The 16,715-nt window shown below is 40.8% G+C and overlaps 1 protein-coding gene and 1 long non-coding RNA gene across 4 annotated transcripts in view; one reads left to right on the plus strand and one right to left on the minus strand.

Annotated features, from left to right (window-relative positions):
• The first annotated feature begins 1,104 nt into the window (after nucleotides 1-1,104).
• On the plus strand, nucleotides 1,105-15,349 carry LOC147579847 (uncharacterized). The gene is made up of 3 exons (XR_015252214.1): nucleotides 1,105-3,658; nucleotides 11,247-11,409; nucleotides 14,877-15,349. It is a non-coding gene; the product is annotated as an uncharacterized LOC147579847 (long non-coding RNA).
• The window catches only part of PSEN1 (presenilin 1), a 73,033-nt gene continuing 61,724 nt past the window's right edge, over nucleotides 5,407-16,715 (minus strand). For all 3 annotated transcript variants that reach the window (XM_086709343.1, XM_025919614.2, XM_086709342.1), the window contains 3 exons: nucleotides 15,953-16,126; nucleotides 8,646-8,764; nucleotides 5,407-6,668 (listed from right to left, as the gene is read on the minus strand). In XM_086709343.1, coding sequence (XP_086565469.1) covers nucleotides 6,513-6,668; nucleotides 8,646-8,764; nucleotides 15,953-16,126 — 449 coding nt within the window. In that variant the 3' untranslated portion in view covers nucleotides 5,407-6,512. The remainder of the gene's footprint in view (nucleotides 6,669-8,645; nucleotides 8,765-15,952; nucleotides 16,127-16,715) is intronic.

Raw genomic sequence — 16,715 nt, forward strand, 5'->3', positions numbered from 1 at the left:
GGTTGTGAGTTCAAGCCCCACATTGGGTGTAGAGATTACCTAAAAAAAAAAAAAAAAAAAAAAAAAAAATCTTAAAAAATTAGGACTCCAACAAACCTGGGTTGAGGCCCTTTCATTTCTCCCCTTTAGAGGGTGTGGCATACAAGGCACAGAAGGGCAAGCCTGTGTAAGAGAATGAATCTTGGTCAAGATTAAGAGGTCCCCCGGGGGTGCCTGGGTGGCTCAGTTAGTTGAGCGTCCAACTTCAGCTCAGGTCACGATCTCACAGTTCATGGGTTTGAGCCCCACGTCAGGTGTCGGACTCTGTGCTGACAGCTTAGAGCCTGGAGCCTGCTTCGAATTCTGTGTCTCCCTCTCTCTGTTCCTCCCCTGCTCATGCTCTGTCTCTCTCACTCCTTCAAAAATAAATAAAAACAGGGGCGCCTGGGTGGCGCAGTCGGTTAAGTGTCCGACTTCAGCCAGGTCACGATCTCGCGGTCTGTGAGTTCGAGCCCCGCATCAGGCTCTGGGCTGATGGCTCAGAGCCTGGAGCCTGTTTCCGATTCTGTGTCTCCCTCTCTCTCTGCCCCTCCCCCATTCATGCTCTGTCTCTCTCTGTCCCAAAAATAAATAAACGTTGAGGAAAAAAAAAAATTTTTTTTTTAAATAAATAAAAACATTAAAAAAAAAAAATTTTAAGAGGTCCCCTGTGCTGAAAGGCCCGTGTAGCAGGTCAGGTCACATCCTCCATGGTTTCTACAAATCATCTAATGAAGAAGATATATTCTAAGTACCTATGGAAGATTTAGTTAGCTAAATGGGTTTTCCTCTGGATAAATCATCATTTTAATTCAGAAGCCAATTATCCTTGGGTGTCTCATATACCTCCTCCTTCCTGATTTTGTTTTTGGCATATGTTCTTTGTCTTTGTGCCAATTCTGATTCTTCCCTTTTTCTCAAATTTGGTTCGAACTTTGTTTCTGGAAAACATTCCCATCTTAAACCCTTTTGCGGATCCTTCCATTGCTCTGGACTCCCAAATATAAGGGGGCAACATTGTACTTGCTTGTACTTATGGAAGCTGTCATTTCACTTCTAACCAGATCCTAAGTAAGCACTCCCCCCCCCCCCCCCCCACCACACACACATGCAGAGCACACAGAAAAGTACCCAGAGAGAATGGTTGGGCTACAGAAGACTGTGGTACTTACCAAGTGATGCAGGAACTCCAGCGTCATTATTCTTGCTTCTCAACTCTGCCAGAGGACATTCTTCATCTCATTAAGAACACTGTTGTCAGTACCCCTAAAAACCAGAAACCTCTCCCAGCAGATGACAAATCATGATAGTTCTGTGGCAAACTTTCCTGACACTGCTACAAGATTCAAAAAAGCAAATGATGCGATTCCCAAAGGAGGGAATGAACAATGAACACCTTCCATGCTTCCTGATGCCCTTAGCCAATATAACCAGGAAGGCACCCATATGCTCTTTCTGAGGACAATGGCCAAATTTCGTTTTCTTGCCACGATCTTATTTCTGATCAATCATTCCCAACATTTTATACGCTATTCACTATTTAGAAACAAAAGGTTTTGGAGAGTTTTAGGAAAGTGACAGGACAATCAATAAAAGTAATGTTTTTTTCCATTGATGTGACCTACATGATATTTTTTTTTTTAAGTAAGCTCTACACCCAACATGGGGCTTGAACTCATGACCCTGAGAGTTGCATGCTCTACTGACTGCGCCAGCCAGGCACTCCCATAATGATTTTAAAAAGATAACCCTCCAGCACATAAAATATCTGCACTGCACTACAGCATACACGTCCCGTGAGTTCCTGTTTTGACAGCTTTTACATCAATTTGAGTTAGATATTTTCTAGAAAAAAATTTTTTCAGAAGCCAAGTATTCAGAATAGTTGTTTCAAGACTTTTCATGGACTTAATACTGTATCCTTCAGAGCTGTGGCCTGCTATGGTCCATACCCTTCCATTTTGAGTGAATAACAGGAACAACGCATTTATGTTTCTTAACTGTGTCCTGATAAAGGTTCAGCAGTTCCCAGTTACACATTACACTACTTTCACGTAAGAAAATTAGCACAGCTGGATTCATGCAGTCTTTATTAATTTGACAAACACAGGAAAACCTGCAATCTATCAAAATTATATCTCACCAAGAATCTGAAAGGTATTTTAAAAAAGACGTATTCACAGTCTGTCTGAATCATGTACAAAGCAGTGCCTGTAGAAGCAAAAGCGAGAAGACAAACATGTCAACGTTCCCGCTGAAGCCTGCAACCGGCACCTCCAATCCCGCAGTGAACAATCCTGTACTACTTTCTACAGCTGATTGATTTCGAAGCTGCCCTCTTGCAACGATTATTTATCTTCAAAGAAAAACTGCTTCCTGGGAAATCTTTCCTGCTACGCACACCAGGCTCAAGTGCTAACACCACGTTCCAGGGCCCAGGGTGGACCCAGCTACTTCCTGAGGGCACTGTTGCAGGCATCCAAGGCCCTGGTAAACATTCAAAGAAAGGGTTTGTTTCAGCACCAGGCTGATTTTTAATGCACGCATCTGAGGTGTTCCCTGCCAGAGGAGAGGATGGTTCAGATGATGCCATCCAGAGGATTCAGGAGGTGAGCATGACGACACCCTTGTTAGTACACTGCTCAGCAATTTCACTGAAGCCTGTGAAGAGTTGAAACCATTGTTTTTAATCTGTGTTTGGGGGCATTTAAAGAGAAGCAAGAAAATCGTTAAGGATCACTTCTGGTCTCAAACTCATGATGATGATACAGTTTCATCCCAGGGCAAGACCAAATGTCCAGTTTTCAAGTTCCCTTTGCAGAGTCAGCTTTGTGGACACCCCCGGAGGTGAGGAGAATGGTCAGGCCGTTATAGACTATCCAAAAGCAGATAGAGGAAAAGGAGTCCTTCATTGAAAGGGTTGGCTTCTGGAAGAATCAAGATCACCTTTATAACATCAATTTTATAAGCCCTCAAGTGATGGTAACCATAAGAAGGGGTTACTGACAAGTACCCAATATTTTAGAGAAGTTCAAGATGGCGTGTATCAGGAAACAGGAAACTATAGATGTATTCTGAGGATAGGTCTTACTCATCTTCACATATTTAGACTCGAGCACCATGCCAGGAACATGGAAGACACTGAATAAATGTTTTCATAGTGGCCTCTGAGCTCTTTCTCTTCTAGGGCTAGATCATGAATGAGGCAAATGTGCAACGCCAGGCCCTGGAGGTCAGGCTTCCTCGAGACGCTGACCCTGGAAGATCTTATGTGGGAGCTTAACCTTTGTCTCATATTCTACAAATTATGACCAGGATGACTATATAGTTTTCTGAGGCCAAGTAAAGGCCAAGTACTAAACTTACTGTATGGACACTGGTTATGGAAGAAGGGTTTTTAAAAACAAGAGACACTTTAAAAAGTGAGGATTCAAGAACTCAAAAGTGAAAAGCCCATGCTTCTGTAGCAAAATCAATAAATCATTCACTTATGATTGTTCTTTCAAGTTGCTTAGAAAGCTTTTTTTTCTAATCAAGAAATTTAATCATTTACAGTGAGAGCGGTGATCCTAGGACCGACCATACACTAACCTCGTGAGAATCAATAACAGGAAAACACGCTCTTCCTCTTTGGAAAAAGGTCCGTCATCTTCCAAATATGGTTGGTATGCCCACAGGCTAGTTTGTAGCAACCTTCTGTATGTACACACTCTTGGTTCCGTAGGCCAGTCAGACCCAGACATTAGTGGTCACTCTTCTTCCTCCTCTTCATTAAGCAGGTTTGCCTGGGCTGATCCTGCTTTGTTTGGCCAGCTCCACAGCCACCCCTGCCCTGTGTGAGGGCACATCCTCAGTGGACTTGCTACTGTTTTCCCTGGTGATAATCTAGTTTTCATGGTGGAAGACTAGCATTTTGACATTTCAAAAACAACTGAATTGACCCTAAGAAGAAAGTTCAAAGTTCTGTATCTGAGATTGGCGATTTAAAGAAAAGAGTTCTATGCTGAGCTGTGGTCCGTCCTGCAGAAAGCGAGATTTATTGCCATCTTTCTACATAGGACAGTGATACAAAGGATGGATTAAATCACACACACACACACACACCCCCCCACATACCCTCTTCTGGGATAAAACCTTTCGTGAAAGATACAGTACTTTTGGGACCTTCACACTAATAACTAGTCTAGATCAGGGCTCCCTCAAGACTGCCTCAAATCATGAACATATTCAGGTGGCTTTGCTGTAGTGGTTCAATCATGTGTCTTTCTAGAAGTTAATACCCACATTGCTATATATGAGGAAAAAGAATCCTGGAAAAAAGGGGCTAAGCAAAGAGATGCGAGAACCTATTTTAAGCCCCACTCTTTCTGTGCATTGACTTGTTTTTCCTGCATTTCTCAACTACCTAATATGAGCCAGTTTTTACTTATAACTCCAGTTATACTCCAACAGCACACTACTGCTAAATTTAGTTTCTTATAAAAAAATATGCTGTGACAGAAAACAACTATTCTAAACTCCAAGGACGGGGTACCTGGGTGGCTCAGTTGGTTGAGCATCCAACTTCAGCTCAGGTCATGATCTCGCGTTCATGGGTTCGAGCCCTGCATCGGGCTCTGTGCTGACAGCTCAGAGCCTGGAGCCTGCTTCGGATTCCGTGTGTGTGTGTGTCTCTCTCTCTGTCCCTCCCCAGCTGGTGCTCTATGTCTCTCAAAAAAATAAAACAAAACATTAAAAAACAAAAATAACCTCCAAAGGGAACTGCAAACTAGATCATATGATAGGCTGGAGAGAAAGCAGGAACAGGAAGAAAAGCTGGCCTTTCTTCAGCCATAGGGGGAGACTAAATGTCTCACAAACGCTTATAATCTGATCACTGTGGCTAAAGGTGGTCAGTGGTAAAAGAAGGGCTATGCCCAGCAAAGCTCCACTTAAAGGTGTCATGTGCCCACAGGCTGATGGCTCCGTTTATGTGCACTGTCCAGCTGAACTGCGCAGGACCTCAACTCCACTGCCCACTTCAAAGGTACAAAGGTACACTGAAATGAAGGGTAAGGCAGAAGGGAAAGCACAAAACACCCAATGTGAGGTTCCTGAGGAATAACTTGGTTCTCCTCCTTAAGATCTGCCCACGGGACATTAACTCATTTTGTCCCATTGGCTGTTAGTGGTCCCATCTTTTCTCTTCTCGGCATCTGGTTCGCCTCCTGACCCTTGGTTCTCCCGTGGCTCACCGAGTAAAATCATGGCTTTCTCCAAATTCTTACTTTGTACTGATACAACTGACTTTATAATCCACCAGCTTTTGGCTATTGGTTTAAATTCTGACCTAGTGTCAGAGACAATGAATGGGTTGTAGTAAAAAAAAAGAAAAAACAGGACAGGAAGTGCTTCACCAGCCATTTTACTCTTCTTTAATTCTACTGTCTTTGGGCACACATTGTATTTGCTACTGAAGAAATTATGACAGTGAGGCTGACAGCACTGATTCATTAACACATTCTTTGCACCACACAAAGAGTAAAATCCTAGAATAACCGGATCATCTGCTACCACAACAGAGCTGTCTCATTTGCTGTAGAAGAGAATGCTTATGGGGAGTCAGAGAGAGATGGGAACAATGGAAGCAACCAGGGCAAGTAAACCTACAAGTATGTCTAAAAATAAAGAATTTGGTGGAAAACCCAGAATTCACCTAAGGCTGACAGGAAACCGTTTAGATATAGTTCCATTCTTTCCAGAAATTACTGAATTTGGAACCTGAGGTTAAGACTTTTAGGATAAAGCAAGTAAGTTCAGACTGGCCATGGGAAGAAATGCAACCATAGATGAGTTTCAGTGCTTGAAAACAAAAATTTTCAAAATCAACCTACATATCTGACTTGACTCAAGGTGAAAAAAAAAAAAAAGTCTTATTTAAAAATGATAAGTCTGCAGCAGAAAGGTTTGAAAGTGAAAGTTAGAGCCCCTTTTCAAAAACCTTTTCGTGTTGCTGCTGGTGCCTGCTCTCCTTACAGTACCTCCTGAAAAGGTTCAGAGTTCAATACAGGTTTATTAGGTTGATCTTCAACATGTAGTTTAAGATGAAGAGTCCTGTTTGGTTTAAACCGTGTCATTTAACTTCTCGGTAATGGGAGTCCTGAGAGTCTGCAGTGTTGGTAAAATCCACCTGTGACCAAGGGTCAAATTGCTGGTGGGAGCACAGCAACTTCTTGGTCCGTCCCTCCTCCTCATCCTTGTCCCTCAAATCTGGTAGTTTTTGCACCGAGGGACTCAGTCCATCACGATGACGTGTGTTCAAAACCATTTTCTGTAGACATCTTCTTCCAGTGCCCAATGGTACAGGTGGTCAGGAAGACTTGGAAGGAAGCTGCAAAAGTCCAGCTGGGAATCTTGCCTTTGTTAGATGTGGACACAGTAAAATCATCTTTGTCCTCCCCAGGTTTAATTATAGTCAAAGGAGAAAAATCCATGGGATTCTAATTGCAAATATACTATATATAAAATTGATGGAATGCTAACTGGTCCATAAAGGGCTGTACAAGATAATCTGTGGCAAAGTAGAAAACAAGCCCAAAGGTGATAGAGATCGGAAGAGCTGGCAGAGCTTTCTTGAAAATGGCGAGGAGTAATAATGTAAGGCACAGACCCTGTGGACAAGAGGGGAGAGACACAAACTCAGGCAAAATTAGGAAAGTATTTCATGCAAAAACAACCCAATCACAAGTATTTAGTTCACTGAATATTATCCTTTGAGCTTAAAATTTAGGGCAATTTTTTTCGTTACGTTTGGAAACAACATTTATTTTCCTTTACAATACAGAGTTCATTATGCACACACTTAATTCTAGGTAAGGAATAGAATCTAAAAATAAAACTATTTTTTAAAAATTAAATAATACTCGGGGCGCCTGGGTGGCGCAGTCGGTTAAGCGTCCGACTTCAGCCAGGTCACGATCTCGCGGTCCGGGAGTTCGAGCCCCGCGTCAGGCTCTGGGCTGATGGCTCGGAGCCTGGAGCCTGTTTCCGATTCTGTGTCTCCCTCTCTCTCTGCCCCTCCCCCGTTCATGCTCTGTCTCTCTCTGTCCCAAAAATAAACGTTAAAAAAAAAAAGAAAAAATTAAATAATACTGAAATTTCTACTTAAAATATTGAGTTGGCTACTGTGAGTTTAGTTTGGCTGACTAAAGTCCTGGAGGCGAGAAGCATCCTTTATGTTGTACGGGGGCAAAGAGATGCTCACAGAATAAACCAATACAAGTTCATGAAGCATATACAAGTTTCTCTATCTGAAAGTAGAGCGTTCCTATGAAGCCTTTTGTAAGCCAAAACAGCATAAAGCGAAGCATATCCCCACTTCCTGAAAGTTCCAATTATGCCACTTTTTTTAATGAAAGACCTTCATTAGTATGATAACAGCCTTTTTGTAAAAGCAAAAATCTTCCTTGGATTTCTTTCTGTTATCGAAAACAGCAAAGTGGTGTAATATGCACCTTCAGAAGGCAGGAGAACACTTGTGTTGCTTTCTTGTAAACACAGAGCAGCCATATAATATTGTCCGTTTTTTTACCCTAACTACTAAGACAATGTCTGAAAACTGAGCATTTCAAGTTTATCCAAAATAAGTCATTTTCCTCTTAAAAGATACAACACATCCAGAAAAGTAAATAAAAATAAAGAAAAATAAAACACATGAAAATTCTAACTGTTTATAATGATCATGATAAACCACAGAGGTCAGCATAAAATAAACTCGTAAGTAATGGCTCTCAACTCACCTCTCATCTAACTTCATGGACACATATCAGACATCACATCTTTAGCAAAAATACCAGTAAGAAATACCTTAAGAGTTACTTATAGTTTTGAAAGCGTCGGGGTTCATGTTGTGGTGCTACAAGCAAGACCTATGTGGCATCGTGCACTGTGTTAGCTTTTCTCGCCTCAGACTTGCTGCCCCTGGAATACTGCCTGCTGCAGGTTGTGGCATTAAAGGCAAAACCACCACCAGACTCAGGAACAAAGTGAGGATGAGTACCCCTTTAAGACTGATCTAACACAGCTATTTTCCTACATGTCTACACTGCCAGGCTTGAAGCAGCTGTTCCCAATCAGAGGTGCTTATCAGAACTTTCCAGGGAATTAAAAAAACCCACATAATTAAAACATTAAATATCTCAGGGCAGGGATGCACAATTTTAATGGGTAATTTTAATGGGTGGCCAGGTGGCAAACTATTTAGTGAGGTTCAGTTAATTTGTTTTTAAAAAGCTCTCCAGGTGAATGGCACACTCAGCCCAGCTAGGGTGAAAACAGATTGCCTTAGGGCCACTTGGGTGGCTCAGTCCATTAAGTGTCCTACTCTTGGTTTCAGCTCAGGTCATGATCTCGTGGTCTCATGGTTTTGAGCCCCGCATCGGGCTCTGTGCTGGCAGCGCGGAGCCTTTTTGGGATTCTCTCTCTTCCTCTCTCTCTGCCCCTCTCCCACTTGTGCTGTCTTCTGTGTCTCTCAAAATAAATAAATAAACTTTAAAAAACAAAAAATAAAACAGGCTACCTTAAAGGGACAGCATAATCAGAGTTCTGAGGTGAGGATTTCAGACATGTTTTTATTAGTGTATACTTACAATTAATATGGCTACAAAACAGGCTATGGTTGTGTTCCAGTCTCCACTGGCTGTTGCAGAAGCTTTACCAACCAGAACACTGTAGAAAATGAAGTCTCCTAATCCAAGTTTTACTCCCCCTAAAAAGGAAAGATTATGAATATAAATGTTACTTTTTGCCATCAATTCAAAAGTGTCACTGCCATATTCCATCCTGTATTGAATGAGAAAGCAGTAAAGGACATATAAATTTTGGCTTTAGCTAGGTTTTCTTTCTTTTTTGTTTTCCTCCAATATGAGTTTCAGATTCTGTATGACTTGCTCTGGGGTCTTCAACATTGAGATGCTGTTGTTACATATAACAAGGAACAATAAATAACAGCAGTCATCTATTGACTGCCTGGTTTACACCTGGCACTTGTTCTAACAAATCTTCACAAGAACCCCTATAATTTACTTCATAAAATTCACCCATTGTTCAATTATTGTAAAAGATGTAGAGTTGTCCAACCATCACCACAATCCACATTTCCATCACCCTAGGCCTTAAGCAACACTGATGTCTTCTCTCTCTATAAATTTGGCTTTTCGAGACACTTCATAAAATGGACACGTAACACTATGTAGTCTTTGTGACTGGCTTCTTTCACATAATGTATTTTCGAGGTTTATCCATGAAATTGCACTTGTCTGCACTTTCTTTTTACTGGTCGGTTTTCCACTGTGTGAATACACTAGTTGATGGACAATGGAACGTTTTCATTTTGGGGCTATTATGAATAATGGTGCTATGAACATCATGCTGTGACCAGGCGTACACATCTTTGTGTGGACATTGTTTTGATTTCCATTGGGTAGATTCCTACAAATGGGATTGCTGGGTTATATGGGAAGTTTATCTTTAGTTTTTTAAGAAACTGCCAAATTGTTTTCCATACTGGCTGCACCAGTTTACATTGCCACCAGCAAGACCTCAGGGTTCCAGTTTCTTTACTTCCTTCACCAACGCTTGATATTGGTAGCCTTTTTGATTATAGCCATTCTGAATAATGGTGTTGAGCAGAGTTTCATGTGTTTATTACCTCTTATATTTCTCCTTTGCTGAAATGTTTATCCAAAGCATGTCTGTATTTTTTAAATGGGTAATCTCCTATTATTGAGTTGTAAGCATTCTACATATATATATCCTTAACACAAGTCTTGAACAGACTCGAAATGTGGTTTGTATAGCTTTTCTCACAGTCTGTGTCTTCTTTTCTTTTTCTTTTTATGTTTATTTATTTGAGAGGAGGAGAGAGAGAATGCCAAGCAGGCTCCACACTATCAGCACAGAGGCTGATGTAGGGCTGGATCCTAGGAACTGTGAGATCATAACTTGAGCCGAAATCAAGGGCTGGATGCTTAACTGACTGATGCCACCCAGGCACCCCTCTTTTCCTTTTCTTAATGGTATCTTTAAAAAAAATTTTTTTTAATAGCAAAATATACAACTTAATGGCATTAAGTAAACTCACACTGTTGTACTACCATCCTCATCATCCATTCACAGAACTCTTTTCATCTTGCAAAACTAAAACTCTGTACGCATTAAACACAAACTCCTCCTCCTTTTCTCCCTCCATTCTCTGGCAACCATCATTCTATTTTCTGTCTCTAAGTTTGACTACTCTAGGTACTTCATATCATACAGTATTTGTCTTTTTGTGACTGGCTTACTTCACTTAGCATAATGTCCTCAAGTTCATCCATGTTATACAGCATGTTACAATGTCCTTCCTTTTTTTTTTTTTTTTTTTTTTAAATTTTTAACGTTTATTTATTTTTGAGACAGAGAGAGATGGAGCATGAACGGGGGAGGGTCAGAGAGAGGGAGACACAGAATCTGAAACAGGCTCCGGGCTCTGAGCTGTCAGCACAGGGGCCCGATGCGGGGCTCGAACTCACGGACCGCGAGATCGTGACCTGAGCCGAAGTCAGCGCTCAACCGACTGAGCCACCCAGGCGCCCCTGTCCTTCCTTTTTAAGGCTGAATAATATTCCACTGTGTGTATACATATTTATACACTCATCCATCAGTGGACACTTGGATTGCTTCCACCTCATGGCTATTGTGGATAATGCTATGAAATTGGGTGTACAAATATTTCTCCTCTTAATGGTATCTTTTGAATGCAAGTTTTTAATTTTGGTGAAGTCCAATCTATCAATTTTTTCTTCTATGTATCAGTGTTGTATTGAAGAACTCTGCCCAACCCAAGGTCATAAGTTTTTCTCTTTTGTTTTCTTCTAGAAATTTATTTTAACCACTTAACATTTCAGTTTATGATCCATTTTGAGTTCATTTTTGATTGTGGGCATGATGGATGGATAGGGTGAGGCAGGAGTTTCCACTCATTCTTTTGCATGTGGATATCTAATTGTCCCAGCACCACTGGTTGAAAAGATTACATACCCTATTCCTGCTGAATTATTTTAGCACCTTCGTAAAAAAAATTATTGACCATAAATGTAAGTATTTACATCTAGACTAGCAATTCTGTTCCACTGATTTATATGCCTCTCCTTGTGCCTGAACTGATTACTATGGCTTTAATTTTTTTAAATGTTTATTTATTTTTGAAGGAGAGAGAGTGATCATGAGCAGAGAAAAGGCCGAGAGAGGGGGACAGAGGATCCGAAGCAGGCTCTGTGCTGTCAGCAGAGAGCCAGATGCGGACTTGAACTCATGAACCATGAGACCATGACCTGAGCTGAAGTTGAACACTTACCCGACTGAACCACCCAGGTACCAAATTACTATGGTGTTACAGTAAGTTCTGAAATCACATAGTATAAATCCACCAATTTGTCCTTCTCTTTCAAAATTGTTTTGGGTATTCAAAATTCTTTACATTCCCATTTTTTTGAAATGTAGCTTGTAGACATTGACACGCTGATCCTAAAACTTACAAGAAATGCAAAGGCTATAGGTTTTCTGTTATCCAACATTTTTTCCCTTCAAATTCTTTTCAAAAAAATATACAACGAAGTAAAGGCTAGGGACACCTGAGTGCCTCAGTCGGTTAAGCATCTGACTTTGGCTCAGGTGATGATCTCATGGTTCAATGGTTCAAGCCCCACGTTGGGCTCTGTGCTGACAGCTCAGAGCCTGGAGCCTGTTTCAGATTCTGTGTCTCCCTCTGTCTCTGCCCCTCTCCCATTCATGCTCTGTCTCTCAAAAGTAAATAAAACGTTAAAAAAAAAAAGTAAAGGCTAAAATATGGATTCAAAAGATATGTTTTAACTTGGGATCCATTATTCATCCATAAAGCTTTAAAAGTGGCTTTCAGTGCTCGCTTCGGCAGCACATATACTAAAAGTGGCTTTCATTTTTCTGTTAAGTAACTATTCCCAACTGAAGTTTGACCCTGGTTTTAACGTTCAGTTGCCTGGGTTAGACAAACCACTTCCAGGGGAGAGAGGCAGAGGGCCCTGAGAAGTATAGTGTGTTCCACATGTGGGTGAGAAATAAGCAGAGGGCTGGTTAATAAGATATTACAGAGAAACCAGTGTTCTTGAGTTGTGGGAGCCAGAGTGAAGTCTTCCTTAGTGGAAAAGATAAACATATGACCCATGAAATCCAATGCTATGAATTACTGGGTCAGCTACCCTTTAACTTGCTAACCTTCCCAGACTGATGAATATACACACCAGTTTCACATGTACAGAAGAGGCCAGTGCTACTATTTAAGTACTTGTATGATCCAGAGCAAGTTGATTAACTTCTTTTAATCCTCAAATTCCTCAGCTCTAAGATGGGGATTATGAGCTATTACATAGGGCTGTTATCAAGAATTAAAAATTAGGGGCACCTGGGTGACTCAGTCAGTTAAGTGTCTGACCTCAGCTCAGGTCACAATCTCACAGTTTGTGGTTTTGAGCCCCGTGTCAGGCTCTGTGCTGACAGCTCAGAACCTGGGGCCTGCTTCGGATTCTGTGTCTACCTCGCTCTCTGTTTCTCCCCTGCTTGTGCTCTGTCTCCCTCTCTCAAACATAAATAAACAAAAAGAAAAAAAAGGCCGGGGTGGGGATGCTTAGGTGGCTCAGTCGGTTAAGCATCTGACTTAGGCTCAGGTCATGATCTCATGGCTCATGAGTTCAAGCCCCGTACTGGGCTCTGTGCTGACAGTTCAGAGCCTGGAGCCTGCTTTGGATTCTGTGTCCATGTCCCCATTTCCCTCCCTCTCTCTCTCTCTGTCTCTCTGCCCCTCTCCTGCTCACGTTCTCTCTCTCAAAAATAAATAAACATTTAAAAAAATGAGTTAAAAAATAATACAGGAAACGTTCTTGGCACATATAAAGGCTAAAATATATAACAGCCTTAGAAAGACTTAGATTTCAATTTCAAATGTTAAATGCTGTAAGAAACTAAAACTAAGTTCTTCAGAAAAAAAATGTTACAGAAATGAGATTTTTAAAATAATGCAGGGAAAAAATTTTGCAGTTATCTGAAAACAAATATGTATTTAGAATATTCAAAGAATCATTACAACTCAATAAAGAGGCAAATAAAAATGGTCAAAGAATCTGAATATAGTTCTCCAAAGAAAAGATAAAAATGGCCAATAAGCACACAAAAAATTACTCAATATCATTAGCCATTAGGGAAATGCAACTGAAAACCATAATGAGACACCACTTTATACCTACTCTAGATTATAATCAAAAAGATAGTAAGTGTTGGTGAGGATGTGGAAAAATTGGGGCATTCACACACTGCTGGTGGGAATGTAAAATAGTATGGCTGCTTTGGAAAACAGTCTGGCAGTTTCTCAAAAGGTAAAATACAGAGTTACCATAGGACCCAGCAATTCTACTCCTGGGTATATACCCAAGAGAAATAAAAACATGTCCACACAAGAACTGGTACGTGAATGTTCATAGCAACATTATGCATAACAGCCCCAAATGGAAACAACTCAGATGTCTATTATCTGATGAATGGATAAATGTGGTATATACATAAAATGTAATATTATTTGGCTACAAAAATAAATGAAGTACTGACACTACAACACAGATGAACTTTGAAAACATTGGCCTAAGTGAAAGAAACTAGTACAAAGGATAATATAGTGTAGGATTCCATTTATATGAAATGTCCAGGATGGGCAAATCTAAGATAGTATATTTACTGGTGTAGGGGGGACATGGGAGCTAATGAGTATAGACTTGCTTTCTGAGATGATGAAAATGTTCTAAAATTCACTTGTAGTGATGGTTGCACAGCTCTGTGAATACAGTAAAAATCACTGCATTGTGTACTTTAAGTGGGGGGGGGGATGGGAGGGACTGGAGAGCTGGACAGCTGAGGATTGTGGGATTTCTTTTGGAAGTAATGAGACTGTTTTAAAATTAACCGTGGGGTGTCTGGCTGGCTCAGTTGGTAGAGCATGCAACTCCTGATGTTGGGCTTGTGAGTTCGAGCCCCATGTCAGGTACAGAGATTACCCAAAAATAAAGTCTTAAAAAAAAAAAAAACAACCTGCCTATAATGTACTATTTTACCTTTTTACTACTAAAATCTCTTCTTCTACTTGAATAGTAAAATTCCTCTCCCTCACTTCCCCTGAGGTTACAGAAAAGAATCTGTAGACTCAAATTTCCACTCCTGAAAACAACAGGCTAATTTTACTACGTTGATAAATTTTAAGTCTACTGATTAGTAGTACACTTAGGATGAGCCTGCTACTGGCATGATGTTTGAGGGAAGTATATTCTGAAATTCACTAAAAGGAAGACCAACAGCCTTCACATGGGATAAATATATTTTAGGGGTGCCTGGAGCCTGCTTCAGATTCTGTGTCTCCTTCTCTCTCTCTGCCCCTCCCCCACCCATGCTGTCTCTCTCCGTTTCTCAAAAATAAATAAATGTTTAAAAAAAATTTTTTTTAATATTTTACATTTCTAATTAAAAAACTCTTCAGTTTTCGATTAAATGATTTTAAAAGGTTGTTCAGAGATGGTTACGTTATCAGATGCTAAGATGATGAAAGAATGTCAATTATTAGTTTATAGTGGTCCCAGATAAAGAAAATATCATTCTGAAGTTAGGAGGGGCAATACTTGGGTTTTCCTTTAAAAAAAAAAAAAAAAAAGTAGAGAAAAAGAGAACATGAGAGATGATCAGGAGAGAGCACTCAAGTTGCAAGGTCAGTCATGAAAGACTGCTATATACTCAACAGCTGTATTACTTCTTTCTTTTGGCTGTAGGCACCTTTGAGAAAAGAGAAAAGAAGATGCAACCTCATTATGGTGGTAACTTTGCAGGCAGAGAATATATCAGCAAAGGCAAGCTTAAGCCTGGCTGTAAGACGAGGCAACTGTGTCTAGTTTCCCTGGAGTGTGAAAGTCACAGACTGTAGCGGACTCTAACATCTGGAAAACTCAGCCAAGCACCAAAGTTAAGTATGTGCCAAGTTCTGACCCAGTTAAAAGACTAAACCTGAGCTGACTGTATGTAAGAAGTGTTCTGCTGAAGCTCAAGGATAATGTCAAGATCATAACAATTAGTGATTAGTGAGTAAAGAAGCTAAGAAATTTAGGTGTTTGTTTCTTTAAAAGTACTTAATATTTTCACTGTAATGTTGTAATCAATCAAGTTTCACTTTTCTGGGGAAAAAAACCCACAGAGAATAATTTAGTTGGAAAATGTGCTAATCTCTTAATAAATCACATCTCTAAGACTGAAGAGACGACTGAGCCCTAACCAGGGGCGGGGGCGGGGGGGGGGGGGGCGGGGAGGGGCTCTACTGGCTGATAATGTTCCCAAGAAACCCCAACTGCTAACCAAAGTCTAAGTGACAACATATCTTAGACACTGAACAAATGCTTGCATTTCTCCCAATAACCAAAATCCTTTTGTCTTTAAAATTAATAAAGTACAGTGCTTGCCCGCAAAGGGAATAATGATGTAAAAGGTTGAAACATTCAAACTCACAGGTCTCTACACAGCAAAGAGGAAATATACTAATGAAATTTTTGTACATAAATATTGTAGTCATGAGTCTTACTGGAATACTAATTTCCAAAAAATCTTTTACCTTTTAAAACAAATGCCAAAGTTCAGGCTGTAAAAGGCCATTTCCAAAAATCTGAGGGGCAGAATTTGGCCCATTAACAAATGTAACTATGAGAAAAGCAATAACTATTAATATTTCCCACTAAATGCTATACTCTGTTATTCAGAATTAGACTGTACCACTCTTGATCCATTTTATTTTTGAGGAGTTTGGTAATGTAGCACCTAAAGGAACTCATGACTTTTCAACATAGAGTAACACACATACTTTCTTCTGGGTCCTCACTGGCTAGGATGCTGCTGGAAAGTTCCTGCACAGCAGCTCGTGACTCAGTCGTGGAGTGATGAGGCCCTAGGCGGTTGTCCCTCTGGGCTTCCCACTCTTCACTGAAGCCACCATCATCGCTCTCTGTCACAGGGTCTTGGGACTCACCTTCTGTGCCTTCAAGAGAAAGTGGAAATTACAGCTCTGTAATACTTAGAAAAAAATGTTAATACCTTTAAGAAAACTACACGGAAACAGTAACTACCCGACTGACTGCAACTAGGTTAGCTGGCTCCTAAACCACAAATCACAAGCTCTAAAAGTACCTGGAGGTTGCCTACCCGATAGTCATTTCTCTCCTTGTTTCCTGAGGGCAGAGTCCGGATTTGTTTGGGTTTCCACCTATCCTGCACATGACTCTTCCCAATGACAGTTCTTTTTTTTTTTTTTTTAATTTTTTTTTTTTTTTCAACGTTTATTTATTTTTGGGACAGAGAGAGACAGAGCATGAACGGGGGAGGGGCAGAGAGAGAGGGAGACACAGAATCGGAAACAGGCTCCAGGCTCTGAGCCATCAGCCCAGAGCCCGACGCGGGGCTCGAACTCACGGACCGCGAGATCGTGACCTGGCTGAAGTCGGACGCTTAACCAACTGCGCCACCCAGGCGCCCCTTCCCAATGACAGTTCTAAAGCTGAGGCTGGTACTAGCCAATGTGTGTTGAGGCCAAGTCTGCTCTGAATTTGGGGGGAAGTTTTTCTCACTCT

This window comes from Puma concolor, chromosome B3 (assembly GCF_028749965.1).
Source record: "Puma concolor isolate L17-30 chromosome B3, mPumCon1.1.hap2, whole genome shotgun sequence".
NCBI classification, from domain to species: domain Eukaryota; kingdom Metazoa; phylum Chordata; class Mammalia; order Carnivora; family Felidae; genus Puma; species Puma concolor.